Source organism: Chelon labrosus (genome assembly GCF_963514085.1).
Source record: "Chelon labrosus genome assembly, chromosome: 19".
NCBI lineage: Eukaryota > Metazoa > Chordata > Actinopteri > Mugiliformes > Mugilidae > Chelon > Chelon labrosus.
The window spans coordinates 9,247,404-9,263,073 of record NC_140352.1 but is presented as its reverse complement, the minus strand read 5'-3'; the positions used below and the strand labels follow the sequence as shown (position 1 = coordinate 9,263,073).

At 45.5% G+C, this 15,670-nt stretch overlaps 1 protein-coding gene and 1 long non-coding RNA gene across 2 annotated transcripts; one reads left to right on the top strand and one right to left on the bottom strand.

Annotated features, from left to right (window-relative positions):
- Positions 1-625: 625 nt before the first annotated feature.
- synpo2lb (synaptopodin 2-like b) lies at positions 626-13,253 on the top strand (the record flags this gene model as incomplete). Its single annotated transcript, XM_084566820.1, has 6 exons — positions 626-727; positions 3,577-3,728; positions 3,822-4,115; positions 5,338-5,735; positions 9,373-9,417; positions 10,525-13,253. 6 exons carry the CDS (start codon positions 626-628, stop codon positions 13,251-13,253), a joined length of 3,720 nt encoding a protein of 1,239 aa, XP_084422946.1.
- LOC311503911 lies at positions 5,597-14,097 on the bottom strand. The gene is made up of 3 exons (XR_014699608.1): positions 13,968-14,097; positions 13,764-13,872; positions 5,597-5,691 (listed from the first exon to the last, which is right to left on the bottom strand). It is a non-coding gene; the product is annotated as an uncharacterized lncRNA (long non-coding RNA).
- Between the last annotated feature and the right edge of the window lie 1,573 nt (positions 14,098-15,670).

Sequence of the window (15,670 nt, the reverse complement as noted above, 5' to 3'; positions counted from 1 at the left end):
ACCTGCTGCCTTATACAGTATATCTTCCACCCGTGGACACGTGCCTTGACAATGAGATAATCTGTGTTTTTACTTGAACATTGGTTATGACTATAATGTCACAATGTTTTGGCTGATTGGTTTAGTCCCTGTGAGGCCACTGGAGCACAACCACCTCTAGCTCACACTTTTAAACCGTACCTTGAGTAAAACTGTTGAGGTTCCCCGTTTTTGCTCGTAAACACTGTTGAGATATAGGAGACCAATCTCCTGCTGTTTGCCGGGCTGGCTGAGCCGGGGGTCGAAGAGAGCGGTGACGATGGCTATTTCTGGACTGTATATCAGCAAGCATCTCCTTCTGTACGAGGTGCTTGAGAGTGACATGGCAAGTGTTGAATACAAGGCAGGATGAACACACACACACACCCACACACACACACGTTTGCCCCCTTCTCACCCTCCTGAGCGCCCACCCTCTGACACAGCATTCCAGCGTAAGCAGATGAAAGCCAGCCACCCCCTGTCTCCTCACGGGTGGAGGGATTTTGTAGCCGCTGAGAGCAGCGAGAGACGCTCATTGATACTCGACATACGCACCGCAAGACACGCACGCACATACACCGCAGGCTGAGAGGTAGGAGCAGGGATGGTGGCGGAGGAGATTGTGGTCTCCCTCTCCGGAGGAGCTCCGTGGGGTTTCAGACTGCAGGGGGGAGCAGAGGAGCAAAAACCCCTACAGGTGGCCAAGGTACAGTGGAGCTGATGCGTGTATATATGTGTGTGTGTATAAAGTATGTTGCAGGCAAGAGTTAGTGCCAAAGCGGGAACATGAGTAGATGGGATTTACGTACTGTTTATTGCGGTCGGAGGCCTTAATGGTCACTCCTGTGGTGTATTTGTGAGGCAAGCGTTGGTCAGAAAGGTTACAGTCAAAATAAAATAAATGAATCAGTAATGCACCTGTTGAAATGCCTTGAATCCAAATGATTTTTCTGAAGTTAAGTAGGAGCAAAGAAAACCTTTCGACTTGAGTAGTTTCGACCACAAGTCATCGTCCAGTGTAGAACATTCTCGTACTCATTAGGCCACGGTCCTGTTCTGTTCGACCATCACCTGCTGTGATTGTGGGTCAGAGAACAGTGTGAACACATGTTCAGGGGTTCAAGTTTCCTTTATTGCATCCTGATGGCGAGCAGAGATTATTGGATTATTACAATAGGTCAGTGCTCGGTACACGTACACTTATTCATTCTTCATTGCCCCGATGCTGTGCTTGCACTTGAACAGGATGTATCTACTCCAACACATATACAGTAACTAATGAACTTTTTTTATTAAACACAAAAACAGTTGATATATATATATATTTTTGTTTGGGTGTGTGTGACAGTCAAAGATCTCATAGAAAAAGCTATTCTGTAAAGCAGGAATCTGGCCCTCACTCACACTGATGTCAAAAGTTGTCAGATCACTCATAACACCCCCCTGATCCAAAATGGAGGCAGAGTGGCTCTGGCACCGAAGGCCTCTCTTTATCCAGGATTTTCAAGCAAGAAAAGGTCACCGTCTTCCTGTTGGTGCGTTTGTGCGTTTGTGTGTGTGAGTGTGGCTGGGCATACCTCAGATAAGCCCGGCTGGGAACGAAGGATTAGAATAGCTCATTTAAGAGGAGGAGCTGGAAGCTGAGCATGGAAAAAGGCCACACACAGAAGATATAGACGCACACACTGAGAACCTGACGCACGTTTTCTTTAATTTCTGCATTGTATGCAGCTTTTTTTTCTCTTTTTTTTTTTTTTGCCCCACATCACAGTAGCGCCTGTCTTTCTCCGTCTGTCTAGGAATGCGGTTGATTTTCCTGCGAGGCTTTATTTTGGGTATGTGGCGAACATATGGTGAATGACAGGCATGTCCCTCGGTCCAGACTAGTGATGCAGCTGTTCAAACCCCCTCTTTCATGATGCCCACTTGTGCTTTGTGTAGTTATGTGTGTGTGCATTTGCCTGAGTGGGAAAGAAAGATAGCTCGTCCTTGTTTGTGTGACAGTGGAGTGGGATTATTGGGTCAAGAGATACAGATAAGGCCTCCAAGTAGGTGCCTGAACACACTCAACATTTCTTACCGGTGTGTGTATTAGTGTGTATGTGCGAGGGAAAAGAGGGCAGGGGGGGCTTTATCGTCTTCTTTTAGAGGCGACAGTAATGTAGCGGACAAGAATACTCACCTTCCCATCTACACCGTCAACCCCCACACACATACTTCCTGAAGGATCCTATGACATCATCTCTCAGCGACCTCCAGCAGCAGCTGCACGGGTTATTCTGATTCAGGGACGAGAATGGCTACCACTAAAGAAGAAGAGCGGCCTGCTTCTGAACGCTGTTTGTCACGTTTCCAGCAGGCAACACAACATTTGATGCCTTTACCCAAGAGTGCCGTCACCCATGTAACACCGTACGACCTGCGGGCTTTTAAAAGAATGCAAGCAGAAGAAACAGTCTTGATGATCATTTGCTGCTTTCAAATGGCATGACCAGGGAAAATGTGTGGTGTGTTCAGGTGGTGTCATCAGCTGTAAGTTGTGAAACCACTGCTAATTGGTGTCTAGAAGCTACAGTGGCTAACGATTGATAGCTTATAGCAAGGAGGTATAGGACCTATATACACAAGTCCAACAAAAGGTGATTCACATTTCAAAGCAAAAACAAAAACACACAAAACTCAGGGAAACCAGGCAGGAACAACTGTGTGAAACCGCAGACTGTATGGTGAAACGTATGAGGGGAAGAGTGTAATCACAGGGGCAGGAAAATACCAGAAGACAGGAAGCAAAAGTCCTTAAGTTTCCAGGTCATTAGCTTGCTAACCGTTAGCCTCTGTGGCTTCCAGACGCCAACCGTTACCTAACAGCAGTGTTCTCACGTCTCACAGCGGATGTTACCACCGACTTGACTTCCCTTGTCGTAATCACGAGCTCACAACTTCCATTAGAAGACAGTGATATCAGGAACTCGCGCTTGTACTTTCCTGTATCTACAAACACAAGGCTAACTCTTGACAACGCTGAAGCCCTTGATCGCTTGAAATAGCATCCTGTAACATTATTTGGGATTAAAGCCCCCATTAAGTCAAAGTCACTATCAAACGTTGATGAGTCATCCCGCACTCGTTGGCGCTGACAAATTTTGCATCCAATGAAATGCTCCGTTTGACCCTGTCAACTCCGGTTTTGATTAAATCCTCCTTCAATCCCTTCTGGTGGATGGAAATACTTGAAAACCAGGGAAGTTTAGCTAGACACAGTAGATTAAAAATACTAAATGAGCTTTAACTTCTCAGCTGTCTAAGATTTTATATTTTAATTACTTAAATTACTGGATGTTTTTATGCTAGTAAAGCTAAAGGTCACTCATAGGTTGACTTATGGGCTGCAGACATTTATGTATACCAGTCGCAGCAGGCTATCATGCTGCAGTGCTGGTCTAATCATTAGAAGGAATTGGGGTTTAGGAACTCATGGTCTAATAAGTGAGTCTGCTCTTCCTTTATCAGAACTACAAGTATTAACGTGTCATTCATCCATGTTTTTCTCTCAAGGTGCGTAGACGCAGCAAAGCCTGCCGAGCCGGACTAAAAGAGCACGACGAACTTGTTGCCATCGGTGACCACATGTGCGCAGAGCTCAGCCATGCTCAGGCCGTGAGTCTCTTAGACGCACAGAGCGCCACGCTCAACCTGAGGGTCAAAAGGTCAGAGCACAGACACGCACACACTCTCTGACCTCGTTTCACGCTAACTGGAGCATGTTTTACATTTTCACATCTTCTTCATTTGTCCTCCAGGGCCCCGTCTGGGCTCCACTCCTCGTCTTACTCTGGTCGCTCTGTGTCGCCCCGCTCCTCCGTGAGGGTCCTGTCTCCTGCCGCGGCCTCCTTGAGCGGCGGCCTCCTCTCCCCCACAGAGATACCCTGTGGCGTTACCTCCCCTCCAGACAGCGAGGCTTACTACGGAGAAACAGACAGCGACGCAGACACACATTCACGAACGCACCGCCGCCAGCGCCGCACTCCTCCTCATGCACGCTCACCCTCGCGCTATGACAACCAGGAAGAGGAGGAGACCTCGGAGATGAGTGGGTAAGAAACTGACACACGTCTTAGTGTTTTTCTTGTCGGTCCTTCCAGGAAGATAAATTCTATCATGATTGTCTGTTCCCAGTTGACATCGCGTTTACATGATGAAATGGCAATAGTCTTGTTCACAATCCTTCCGCCTTAAACGTTGAATGCAAACAAATTAGTTGTTTTATCAAACAATGTGCAACAAGTGAACCAGTACAGAACATTTACTTTGCAGGAAGTTAAGAAAAAATCTTCCTTTGCTGCTAGATTGTTTTAAGGGATAATCTTCTAAGGGTTTGGGGACATATAGGACTCTAAAACAGGACTTGTAGAGTAGCTCCTTCAGTTCTAAATGACTGGTAAGATTTAAATGGTGTAAGGTTTTAATGGGAATAGGAAACCTTCAACTAGAGGTATGTATCCGGTCGTTAACGGACGCTAATAAAACAGACGTAATATGAGTTTCTCGTTGGCAACAACACCCAAAGATGTTCCTATTTGGTCCGTGTAAGTTTGGCTTTAGACTAAAAAAAAAAGAAGAAAGAAATAAGAGTTCTTTTTTTTGCTAAACAAGCAAATTTACCCTTCATCCATTAATATATTAAACAAGGAAAACAGAAAAAGAACTAAATGAGAAAACTGGAAGTTTTTTGTGGATGAAAAAGAAGATGATGCCAATGATTTTGTAGATAATGGAGCACAGACATGACTTTGGAACAATATCCAGATGTAATTTTAGCCTTTATGACACAGGTAATGTCACCTGAACTGATCTCTGAGCCTTTGTCTTCTGAATAAGGAGAAGGTGTCCAAGCGTTGATTGCTGCAAATTCCAGGTATAGGCCACTTCCAGGTTCACTGAAGGAAAATGCGGCTGTTTGCGCTTTAATTTTTTTAAATCACTTTAGTATATAAAGAAAATTATGTCTAATATTAACTTTTGCTTTTTTGTTTTAAATTACAGAATAAAAGTAATTTGTTTGTTTTTAGATTTAAAACGAAAAATCAAATAACAGTCATAGTTTTAGTTTTCGTTTCTGATTTTAAAAGCAAATTTGAAACTTGAGCTCAGCTTGTTTTTTGGATATACTATATGACCTTGATGACTGAGAACTTTCACTTAAAAATAAATTGTAAAATGTGTAAAGATAGAGAAAAGACGCAGAATCAGATCCAGAATGTTTAATGTCAAGGCTCCACTCTGATAAACTCAGTCTCATCCCGTCATTGTCTGAAGGTACGAGAGTGCTACAGACCCAGGAGTCACCGTGCAGGGCCACTGGGACGCTCAGTGTCTCGTCGGTGTCCCCCGCAGAGAGCTCGTCTACCAGACAGACTGGACCACTCCAGCGCACACACCGCACACTCTGACCCCTCACTCACTCACCCCGACCCCTGATCAGGGCTTGGTGGAAGCTGAAGGAGAAGAGGACAGCGGCTTCCAGGAGGCGGGGGGCTACGTTGGGCTTGCCTGCCCACCGCTAGTGTCTCCGGAGCGGGCAAAAGAGGCTCTGATGATGGACTCTGGGAAACATCTGGTGCCCATGGTGGGACCACAACAGAGCCCTATGAGCGAGGAACTCTCCACCACCTACATGGACAAAGCACGGCAAGCCAGTGAGTATTGTATTTCAGGTGCTCTTTGCAACAGTTTAATCATTATACACCGATCAGCCACAACATTAAAACCACCTGCCTAATATTGTGTAGGTCTCCATTGTGCCTCCTGTTGGGATCTGAACCTGGTGGTGAGCTATGGAAGCTCACCACGCATAATCAAGTTAACCACATGGCTGCCTTTGTCTTGGAAACAAAGGGAAGCACCAGAACTCTATTACCCACAATCCTCCAGGTGTGAAAAACTGACCAAGCAGTTCACTGGCTGACAGTGGCATGTGACCTCTGAGGTCATCAGGTCATATAAAATGCACCGTTTGGCCTTTGTTCTCTCTCTTATTCTCTTAACCTCTACACTGTCAAGAACTCCAAATTCCTTCAACTTTAACTAGTTGTTAACATGGTAATTTTGGTTATAGTTATTAAGTTAATTATTAATCAGAAATCCAAATTGACAATTTTGTATAATTTATGAGACTGTTTTGATTAATTGGCTATCTTTTCCCTTCCTAGAAGGGTGGTGCCCCGAGGTGATCTAGTAATTCAGATCCAATTATTTAATAATAAATAATTATTTTTGATAATTATTAATTATTCATGATAGCCAAACCCCAATACTGAGTGCCTTAGTACCCAGGCCCAACACTCCAAAAGTTCATCTGGGAATGAACATGGGCCTCCTGAGGGTGTCCTGTGGTGTCTGGCACCAGGACATTGGTAGTGGGGGCCTTTGGGTCATACAGATTGAGGGGACGGGGCCTCTGTGGATCAGTTGTTGTTCCTGCACATCCTGCAGATGCTCAATCTGTTTGGGAACTAAAAAATTTGGAGAGAAGTTCCCCTTGTTGGACTGTATTTTGTGTTTCTAGCTGTTCCTCTGTAGTTTTTGTGCAATCTGCCATCGTCAGGGAGGGTTGTTGCCACGGGGTGGGCGTGCAACACCTGCCAGTGGCTTTAATGTTATGGCTAATCACTCTAATCACTGCTAAAACTGTAAGTGAGATGAAACAAAGACATTTATTTAAATATGTGGACTAAGGGACGACAGGAAAACCCCTTCAAACACACAAAAATAACTGTGGTACAGTTGTTGTTACATTCCTTTATTCCCAGCTGTATCCAAACTATTAGGATCAAAGATAATACACCAGCTGCTAACTAAAAACAGGAGTATATCTCGTTGGTCGTGGCAGTGAATCTATTCCAGTCTTGACCACAGTTGTTTTTTTTACTCTTTAATTTAAATGCCAAAGATTCCCTTGGTGTCTCTAGTGTCCTGGTGTCCTGTTAGCTGTGTGGTCTTAAATCTTTAGCTTGATCACCCTCTAGTGGTCCTAACCTCTAACTGTAGGGTCCGATTACATTTACAAGCTGATGGTGATGGGGTGAGATGTACCAGATAGCCACGGAGATATTCCACCTCCCCCTTCCTCCCCTCCCGTGTTTCCTGAAACAGCAGTCCATGACTTGTGTCAGTATTCTGAGCATTCGCCTCAGTGGCTTTATTTATAGGTATTGACTCGGTGGATGCAGCTCTGACTTACAGGTCAGCTGAATGTGTGGTGCGTGAGCGGTGTGTTTGCAAGTAGACTATGCACCTGTATCTAGTTTATTATCAGAAAATGTACTGATTAGTTAAATGACAGAAAATTAAATGTACAAAGATTTAGTGATTTTATTGGTTTGACAGAATAATCATACTACATGAGGTCAATTTAGCTCTGAGAAGTTATGTTGACATTTTATAGGCTAAACAATCAATTGATGAAGTTGAAATATAGAGCATTAGAGTTTACAAGTTTCCATCTATAATCTTTGCTGTTTATCTTGTGACATACAGGAGAGTTTTATCTCTTCAGGCCCCAAAAATACAGAAAAGTAGCCCATCCCAAGGAGGGAAAATCTGTGTATTAAGCAAAAAATGTCAGGGAAACACTGGCTCAGTGGGGGATGGAAGTGATTTCTCAATTCTTAATGCAGTTACCACACTGAGCTTCAAAATCAAAAAGTTAAATTAAGTTAGGTTATCCAATCGACTCCAATCAAACATTATTTGTAAAGCACTTTAAAAACAACCAAAGTGCTCAGAAATAACAGTAAAGTAAAATAAACAACTTTATTTGTAGTACTTGTAAGTAAGTACAAGTAAGCACTTTAAAAACAACAAAAGTGCTCAGAAGGAATAAGTACTTTAAAAAGTACTTTCTAAAGTACTTTCAGTAAAAGTACTTTAAAAAGTAATTTAAAAACAACAAAAGAAGGAATAAAAGTAAAGTAAAGTAAATGAAAAGTAAAGTTACAACTTCATTTGTAAAGTTCTTTAAAAACAACAAAAGTGCACAGATAAAAGTAAAGAAAGTAAACAACGTTATTTGTAGTACTTGCAAGTAAGTACAAGTAAGTACTTTAAAAACAACAAAAGTGCTCAGAAGGAATAAGTACTTTAAAAAGTACTTTCTGAAGTACTTTAAGTAAAAGTACTTTCTAAAGTAATTTAAATAAAAGTACTTTCTAAAGTACTTTAAGTAAAAATACTTTAAAAAGTACTTTAAAAACAACAAAAGAAGGAATAAAAGTAAAGTAAAGTAAATGAAAAGTAAAGTTACAACTTCATTTGTAAAGTACTTTAAAAACAACAAAAGTGCTCAAAATCAATAAAAGTAAAGTAAGGTAAAGTATCCGAGTTTATTTGTAAAGCACTTTCAAAACAACCAAAGTGCTGTACAGAAAAAAATAAACGTTATGACAAGTCAAGTCAAGTCAAGATAGATCGGTAACACACGTGATCAGTACAAAACTGTATGTACGTATCAAGGTATGAATAAGTAGCCGTACAGATAAATACCAGTAGTCACCCCCTGTTTCCTGTCTTCGTGCTAAGCTAATGCTAAAGCTGAAGCTGCACTGTAAATGTGCATATTTCCCCAAATAAAACTAAACTATTCTTTTAACTCATTAAGTTTTATTTACCCTTTCTAGTTAACTAACAGCCAGGGAACAATGATGACAGCCGATTAAGCCGATTGTGCAGTAATGAAGGATCCTGTCATCCGGTACAAGAAGCTGGAGGCCTGAATGACTTCACTGTAGGATGAGAGCGCTGATCTCTAGGGATCTGGCCTTTCTCGTATTGCAAACACACAAACACATTCCCTTTGGCTTCGGACCTGGGGATTATTAGCTCTGCTGCTGTGGAGTTGTGTGTCTGTGTGCACAGTGCCACTCAGGTGTGCGGTGTCAACATCAGAGAACGGCACATCAGCAAAGAGCTATGCTCTCCTCTATAAACTATAACTGGCTTTATGAACTCATACACATAATTACACACACAGAAACTCGGTGACACTGTCGTCTAAATATCCTCCACTGAGGGGGGTCTTCCCATCCCTGTGTGTGTCCGATAGAGACCGGACAGGTGTTTGATGCCTGTCAGACAGACAGGAATAGAGGGTTGACATCATGTGTTGGATCCAGACAAAGGTCTTTACATGGGCTGTGCCCTAAGAGAGGAGGAAGACAGACCCCAAACGCTTCCCCACTCACAGCAGACTAGCACACTGTTAGGGTTTGTTTGTGTGTGTGGGAGGGTCTGAGGGAGGTTAAGGACACACACACACAAACACTTGTGAGATGAGGGACCTCACATCTCCTTCAGGTTCAGACGTAGGTGGACACACAGTCCCACGCACTGTGTACGCAGGTAAGACACTTTACAGCCTTTAATTTGACTGACACACGTTAGAGGTCACATTTGTTTGGAGTTAAACCTTTTTCCAGATCGTATAAGCTTCAGAGAAGGTTATTATTTGCCATTGTTGGATCAGATTTTACTCGTTTTGATGAAAGAACTTGGCGTTTCACTAAGCGCGACCGTTTCGCCATTGGCTGCTGTAAAGACAATGTTGTATCCGTGGTGCTTTATAACTCGACGAAGCAAATTATTTATATTCTGTATTTACACGTACAGTATTTTAACCTTCCCGTGGCTGTAGAGATGGCAAGGGATGAAAGGTTGGCTTTTGGTCCCGACTGAAATATCTCAACGGCTACCGCATGGATTAGAATCGACACCTGCACAGATATTCATGAACCGCAATAACTTTGGAAATGCCCAGATTTTACTTCTAGTGCTCACGGGAGATTTGGTAAAATTACAATTACATGGCATAAATTGGATGGATTGCCATAAAATTTGGTACAGACATCCATGTGACCCTCAATCAGTCTCAGTTAAAACCTTGGGCGATGAGTATTTTGCCACAGAAACCTTTGTTTGACGTGGTTTTGCATTATTTTGCTGTTTCTATGCAAGTTGTTCATGTTTATGCGCAGATGCTGCATCAGTCTATAGTTATGTAGTGAGCATACTTATGTGAGGTGAGCCAAGACACCAAATATACTCAAATAGCTTTGGACTAAGCTCAGATACAGGCAACAAGCCTAAACTTGACTTGATGACAACCTTAAATGAAGTCTACAGCCCTAAAACATAATGATTTATTATACCAGCGCTCATTTCTTGCCCCCAAAATGGCGCCGGTTCTCCGAACAGATCTGGGTAACGCAGACACAGAGGCACAAACAAGAATTCTGTGCAGGAGAGACACTGTGATCTAACCTTCCTGGAGTGTGTGACTCAACACTGGAGAGCAGCAGGAATTCTTTGTTGTAAATCCACAACACACGCTCCTGTCCGTCACTGCCAGTGCCTTTCAGGGCTCCTCGCTGTGATAATGCTCGCCGTCAGGGAGGGTTATGTTCCTGTCAGCGCATTTATTTTTTGCCCTTTCCTCTTCCTGTCTTGCAGAGTTGCACCGCGGGGAGAGTTTGGTGGAGAAGCAGGTGAAAGAGGCTCGCACTAAATGCCGCTCTATCGCGTCTCTGCTGACTGACGCTCCCAACCCCAACTCCAAAGGAGTGCTTATGTTCAAGAAACGCCGGCAGAGAGCCAAGAAGTACACGCTTACCTGCTTCGGCAAAGCTGAGGGAGACGGAGGAGGGGACACAGAAGGGGACACGGGGGGAGAAACAGAGGAGGAAGGAGGTGGTTCGATCCTAAGTGGCTCGGAAGTTGATGAAGAGGGATTCTCTGGATCTTTTGACGCTACGTGGGATACTGGTTATCTAGACGTGCTGGACAGAAGAAGCTCCGCCTGCCCATCGACCACTCCAACAACACCAACAACCAATCAGAGTGCAGAGCTGGACATCTCAGCTTATCAGACTCCGGGACTTGCGACGTCTGTCAATCACAGCCCAGGGTTGGCGGTCTCGGGGCAGGAGAGCTCGGCCTATCAGGGCTCAAGGCTGGAGAGCGGCATCGCAAAGCAGCAAATCGGTAACCACCCTGCACACATGTCTCCTCCAGCTGTGGCTCTGACCAACGGGGGCACGGTAGCCGTCAGCCGGGCAAGCGTTGTCCTCAGCCCGCCCTCTCAGGCACCCGTTCGAAGTCAGAACGGGCAACACGGTGACCCTAACTCCGGTCCCGGCTACGATCTCAGTCCCAGCCCGACCACAGACTCACACAGTAACTCAAACGCCAGCTTCAGCTCTAATCCTGGCGTCCTGAACCGCACCGCACGCCCCTTCACCCCGGGCCCGTCCTCTTCCCGCGCGTCTGTGACCTCCGTGATGTTCCGCCCTCCCCAGCCCAGACCCGCGCCCATAACCATGGCGACTAAACCCGTGGCAGCTGTCTCCATGGTGACCATCTCACCCACTCAGCATCCGTCGGGGCCAGATGCGAGGAGAGCGGTGTCTAGCACCTCCTTGTACATCCCTCCAAGAAACAACAACAGCAACAGCAACACTCCCCCTTCTGTTCACTCTCCCCCGTCAGCTCTCTCGCCTCCCTCCTCTCTGTCTTCCGCACCTTTCACTCAGCCGCCCGCAAATCCACACATGTTCTCTCCTCAGTCTGCTGTGCACGCTTCCCCCTCCACCCCGTTCTCTCCTCCAGCAGCTCAAACCTCCCTGGTTTGCCCATCACCTGCTCAACCCTTCTCTCCTCCAGCTCCACCACCATACCTGTCTCCTCCTGCTCCTACTTATCCACCTCCTTCCACCTACGTATCAGCTCCACCCATCCCCCCACCTCATCCACCTGATTTCACTCAGGTCCCCTTCCCCACCCCTCCTGCACCTTTTGCCAACCAATCTTCTCCATCTCCGTCAGTCCACCCCCACATCAACATGTCAGGTGCAGAGACTCCCAGCCCCTATACACCCTCTGCAGCCACACCTCCTCCCCAGGCTCCAGGTAATGATTCACTGGTGACACGTGAGCAGCGAATCTCTGTCCCAGCCGCTCGCACCGGCATCCTGCAAGATGCTCGTCGTCGCAGCAGCAAGAAGCCCATGTTCTGCTCAGTTCAGAACAAAGATGTTTCCCCAAACCCGGACTTGCTGTCGATGGTCCAGAACATGGACGACCGCTTTGTGAAAAACCCGGCTGCTGCACCCGGCGGGGAGGCTGGGCATGAATCAGGGCCTGAAGAGGACTGGCTGAGGCTGGGGGCAGAGGCCTGCAACTTTATGCAAGCACAGAGGGGACCCAGGCCGCCTCCCGTAGCGCCCAAACCACAAACCCCTCAAGTGCCACAGCTGGCGGGGAAGGGAGGTGAGCTGTTCGCTCGCAGACAGAACAGGATGGACCGGTACGTGGTGGAACGAGCTCCCTCTGTCGCAGCAGCACCTTACTCTCCGGCCCAGACGAGGGAGCCCTCACCCACGCCGTCGCTCCCAGCCACTTGGAAGTACTCGCCCAACATCCGCGCTCCACCACCCATCAGCTACAACCCCCTCCTCTCCCCCTCCTGCCCTCCTAAGGCCCAGAAGAAACCTGAGGTGGCAAAATCTTGGACGCCTGGATCTAAAACAAAGAAAGCAGGCGTCAAGCCAGTGGACATTATGAACCATCAGCCCTACCAGCTCAACTCTTCTCTGTTCAGCTATGGCGGCGGGGTTCCCCAGGACAGCGCCACCTATCAGCAACAGAGAGGAACGACAGGTGGTCCTCAGAAGACAGCGCGAGTCTATGAGGTCCAGCGCTTCTCCACGCCCCCTCCGATGGCGACGGGACCGGCGCTCAAAGTGATTGTACCTCGATCAGCTACGACCCTCGGAGAACCAATGTGGCGCTCTGACGTCATATCTCCTCCGCCCGCTGCTCCTGGCGTCACCCCTGAACGCTATCAGCCTCCACCCCAACCTTTCCAGCCTCAGTGGGCCACCTCCCCTCTGTCTCCCACAATGCCTCCTGCCCCTACTGCCCCGCTCCCTCAGCTGCCTTCTTTTTCTTCTGCTCCAAACACAGTCCACATCCCTACTTTCACCCACCTTCAGTCTGCCAATGCCACGCAGGCCAACAGGCAGTTTAAGAGCTCCCCAGATCTAAGTCCTCTTGGCCCCGCCGGTGCCTCTAAGCAGGCGTCCAGCAGCGCTCAGCCCTCCAGGGTCCCCAGGCCTCGGTTCAGCACTTCCAACCTGGGTCTGCAGCCGAGTGTGTGGCGCCCCGGCTCCACCACGCATTGAACAGATTATTGTCTGGACATAATAAACCAAGTCTGAGGCATTTTTTTAGCACTGTAATATTGTTAATCAGCTCTGTAACTAGGGGTTTTAATCACAAAACCTGCGACATGTAGCGTGTTTTATCTTTTTTAATTTCATTGACTCACAAATGAATGCATTTTGTCGTACGGTAGTTAAAGGGAACACTGCGTTTTGAAAAGGGAAACCTGAGAAAGGTTCAGGGAATAGAAAATCAACTGAAGGGAAGAAAGAGATGTTGGAGAAAATAAAGTTCTGTAAATATTGTATTGAATCATGAAGAATTAAGTTTAAACACGAGAAAAAAGAAGAACAGAGGATGTGTAGAGAAAGGATTGCTGAGAGAAAGATGAAGCTGAGGAAAAAATGATGAAAAGGAAGCACTGATTTATAGCTTGTAGACATCCTGCAATACCTGTAGCCACCTCACAACACCATATTAGAAAAGCTGTTTTTCTAACAGTCAGTAGCTCCTACCACTCCCTCTGTTACCTTAGTTTGTGTTTGATGATTGACGAGTGTCTTTTTGCAGGCGTACTCTGCAGCAGCGTGTGTTTTCTGTAGTTTTTCACAGTGTTCATGAGTAGATTTTGTTTCTCATCTGTTAATATGAAACAAGAGAGGTATAACATGCCTGTTTAGCTGCGATTCTTTTCCACGGAGACATGCGGCTGAATAAAAATAGACGTGACTCACCTCAGCTGTCATTCTGTTTCTCCCTGTGTCACCCACGTCACCACCTGCTCCCACACTGAGACCCGGTATCGACTCCTCCGATTGGTTTTTTACTCTTTCGTCTCTTTCTTTTGAGCCTTTCCGTTCTCTTCTGATTGCTCAATTGTTTTCTCAGGATTCACTCACATCTGATTCAACACCATTTGATTAAGCATCTAGGAAGTGGTTTTAATTGTAGTTTAAACTTCCACCACATGGAGGCACTGTAGGATTTATCTTCCAGATATGTTGCACCTTAAGGCTTCCTCCCTTGTTCAGTCTCACTTTCACAATTTAAAATATCATTCACACCAAACAGCAACATGTACGTGTCTGTTTCGTTTAATTTCTCCAAATCTTAAACTCCAATTACACGTCGCATTTAGTAACCCAGCTGATCAATGACTGCTGCGTTTGACAACTTCCTTGTAGGATTGTTGGCCTACATTTCAGAGCATTTCAAGACAGCCACCTGATGGGCTCGGAGCTGTCTTGAAACCCAACCACAGGCACAAATCTAACCTTTGAACCTTGACTGGGATCAGTTGACAGACGGGGGCTAACTTTAGCCGCTAACTTTAGTCTTGTTCAGGACCAAAGGTAAGTTTAGCTGCTGGGAGGAAAACACACACACACACACACAGCTGCAAATTCCCCCCAGTTTGCATCATTTTTTCTTTATGCAAACACATATTTTAGAAACGTATAAAAACCATAACTGTGCCTATAGTAATGACTCATTTAACTATTGGCCATTTTACCAAATTAGTTCTGCTTTCCCCTCTCTTTCGGTCCCCCTACTCGCTGCTGTTAATTCCTCTCTCGCTCCGTCGCACACTCACACACACAACCCATTTCACCTATTTTTGGAGCCGTTAATCTGCAGCTATTTGGCACGGTGCTAAACTCTTAATTCTGATGGCTTTTTTACTGTGTGATTGAGAGTGGAGGGGAAGGGCTACCTCGTACATCCCATCCACAAAGACGCTCTTTCCTCACGTCGTGTTTCTGGGTCAGCAGAGTCGAAGTGTTTGGGGTCAAGGGGTCAAGGTTTAGGACCAGGTCAGACGGTTATTCTATCACCTGGATCGATCATTTAAGGGTTATTATTTTTGAAAACCAAAGTTCCTTTTATTGTTTTCCAGCTTATCATTAAGAAGAATTTGGTGCAGTAACGAATTACTGGAGGTAAAATTTTTACAACCATCCAGAGTGGTAGTAAATGCTTCAACTGGGAATTTAATTTGCTGAAGGATTTAGAGCCCAGCTACACACACATCTGTATCAAGGCCACTCGACCTGTTCAATTTCAGGACTTCCAGAGTAGAGCAGCTGCCTGGATTGTAATCTCAGTTCATTGGTTGATCCACACTGGTGCTCCAGACTGAAATATCTCAGCATCTGTTGGTTGAAATTAAACATTCAGGATTCCTAATCAATAAAGTCTAATAATAAATAAAGTTTTTCCTCTTGTGTCACTTTTCTCATTTCACTTCAAATCGCTAAAATCGTCAAAATATCTGCTATTCATATGCGTATATAATATAATTAAGCATTACTGTCTTCAAATGAAATTCATAAAGTTGTGGTTGTAACATGGGAAGTCATGGACACAAAATGCTTAGCGCTGAAAACGGCACCATCGGCCGTAATTTGTGAGAATGCCACTGCTAGCCAAATGTTAG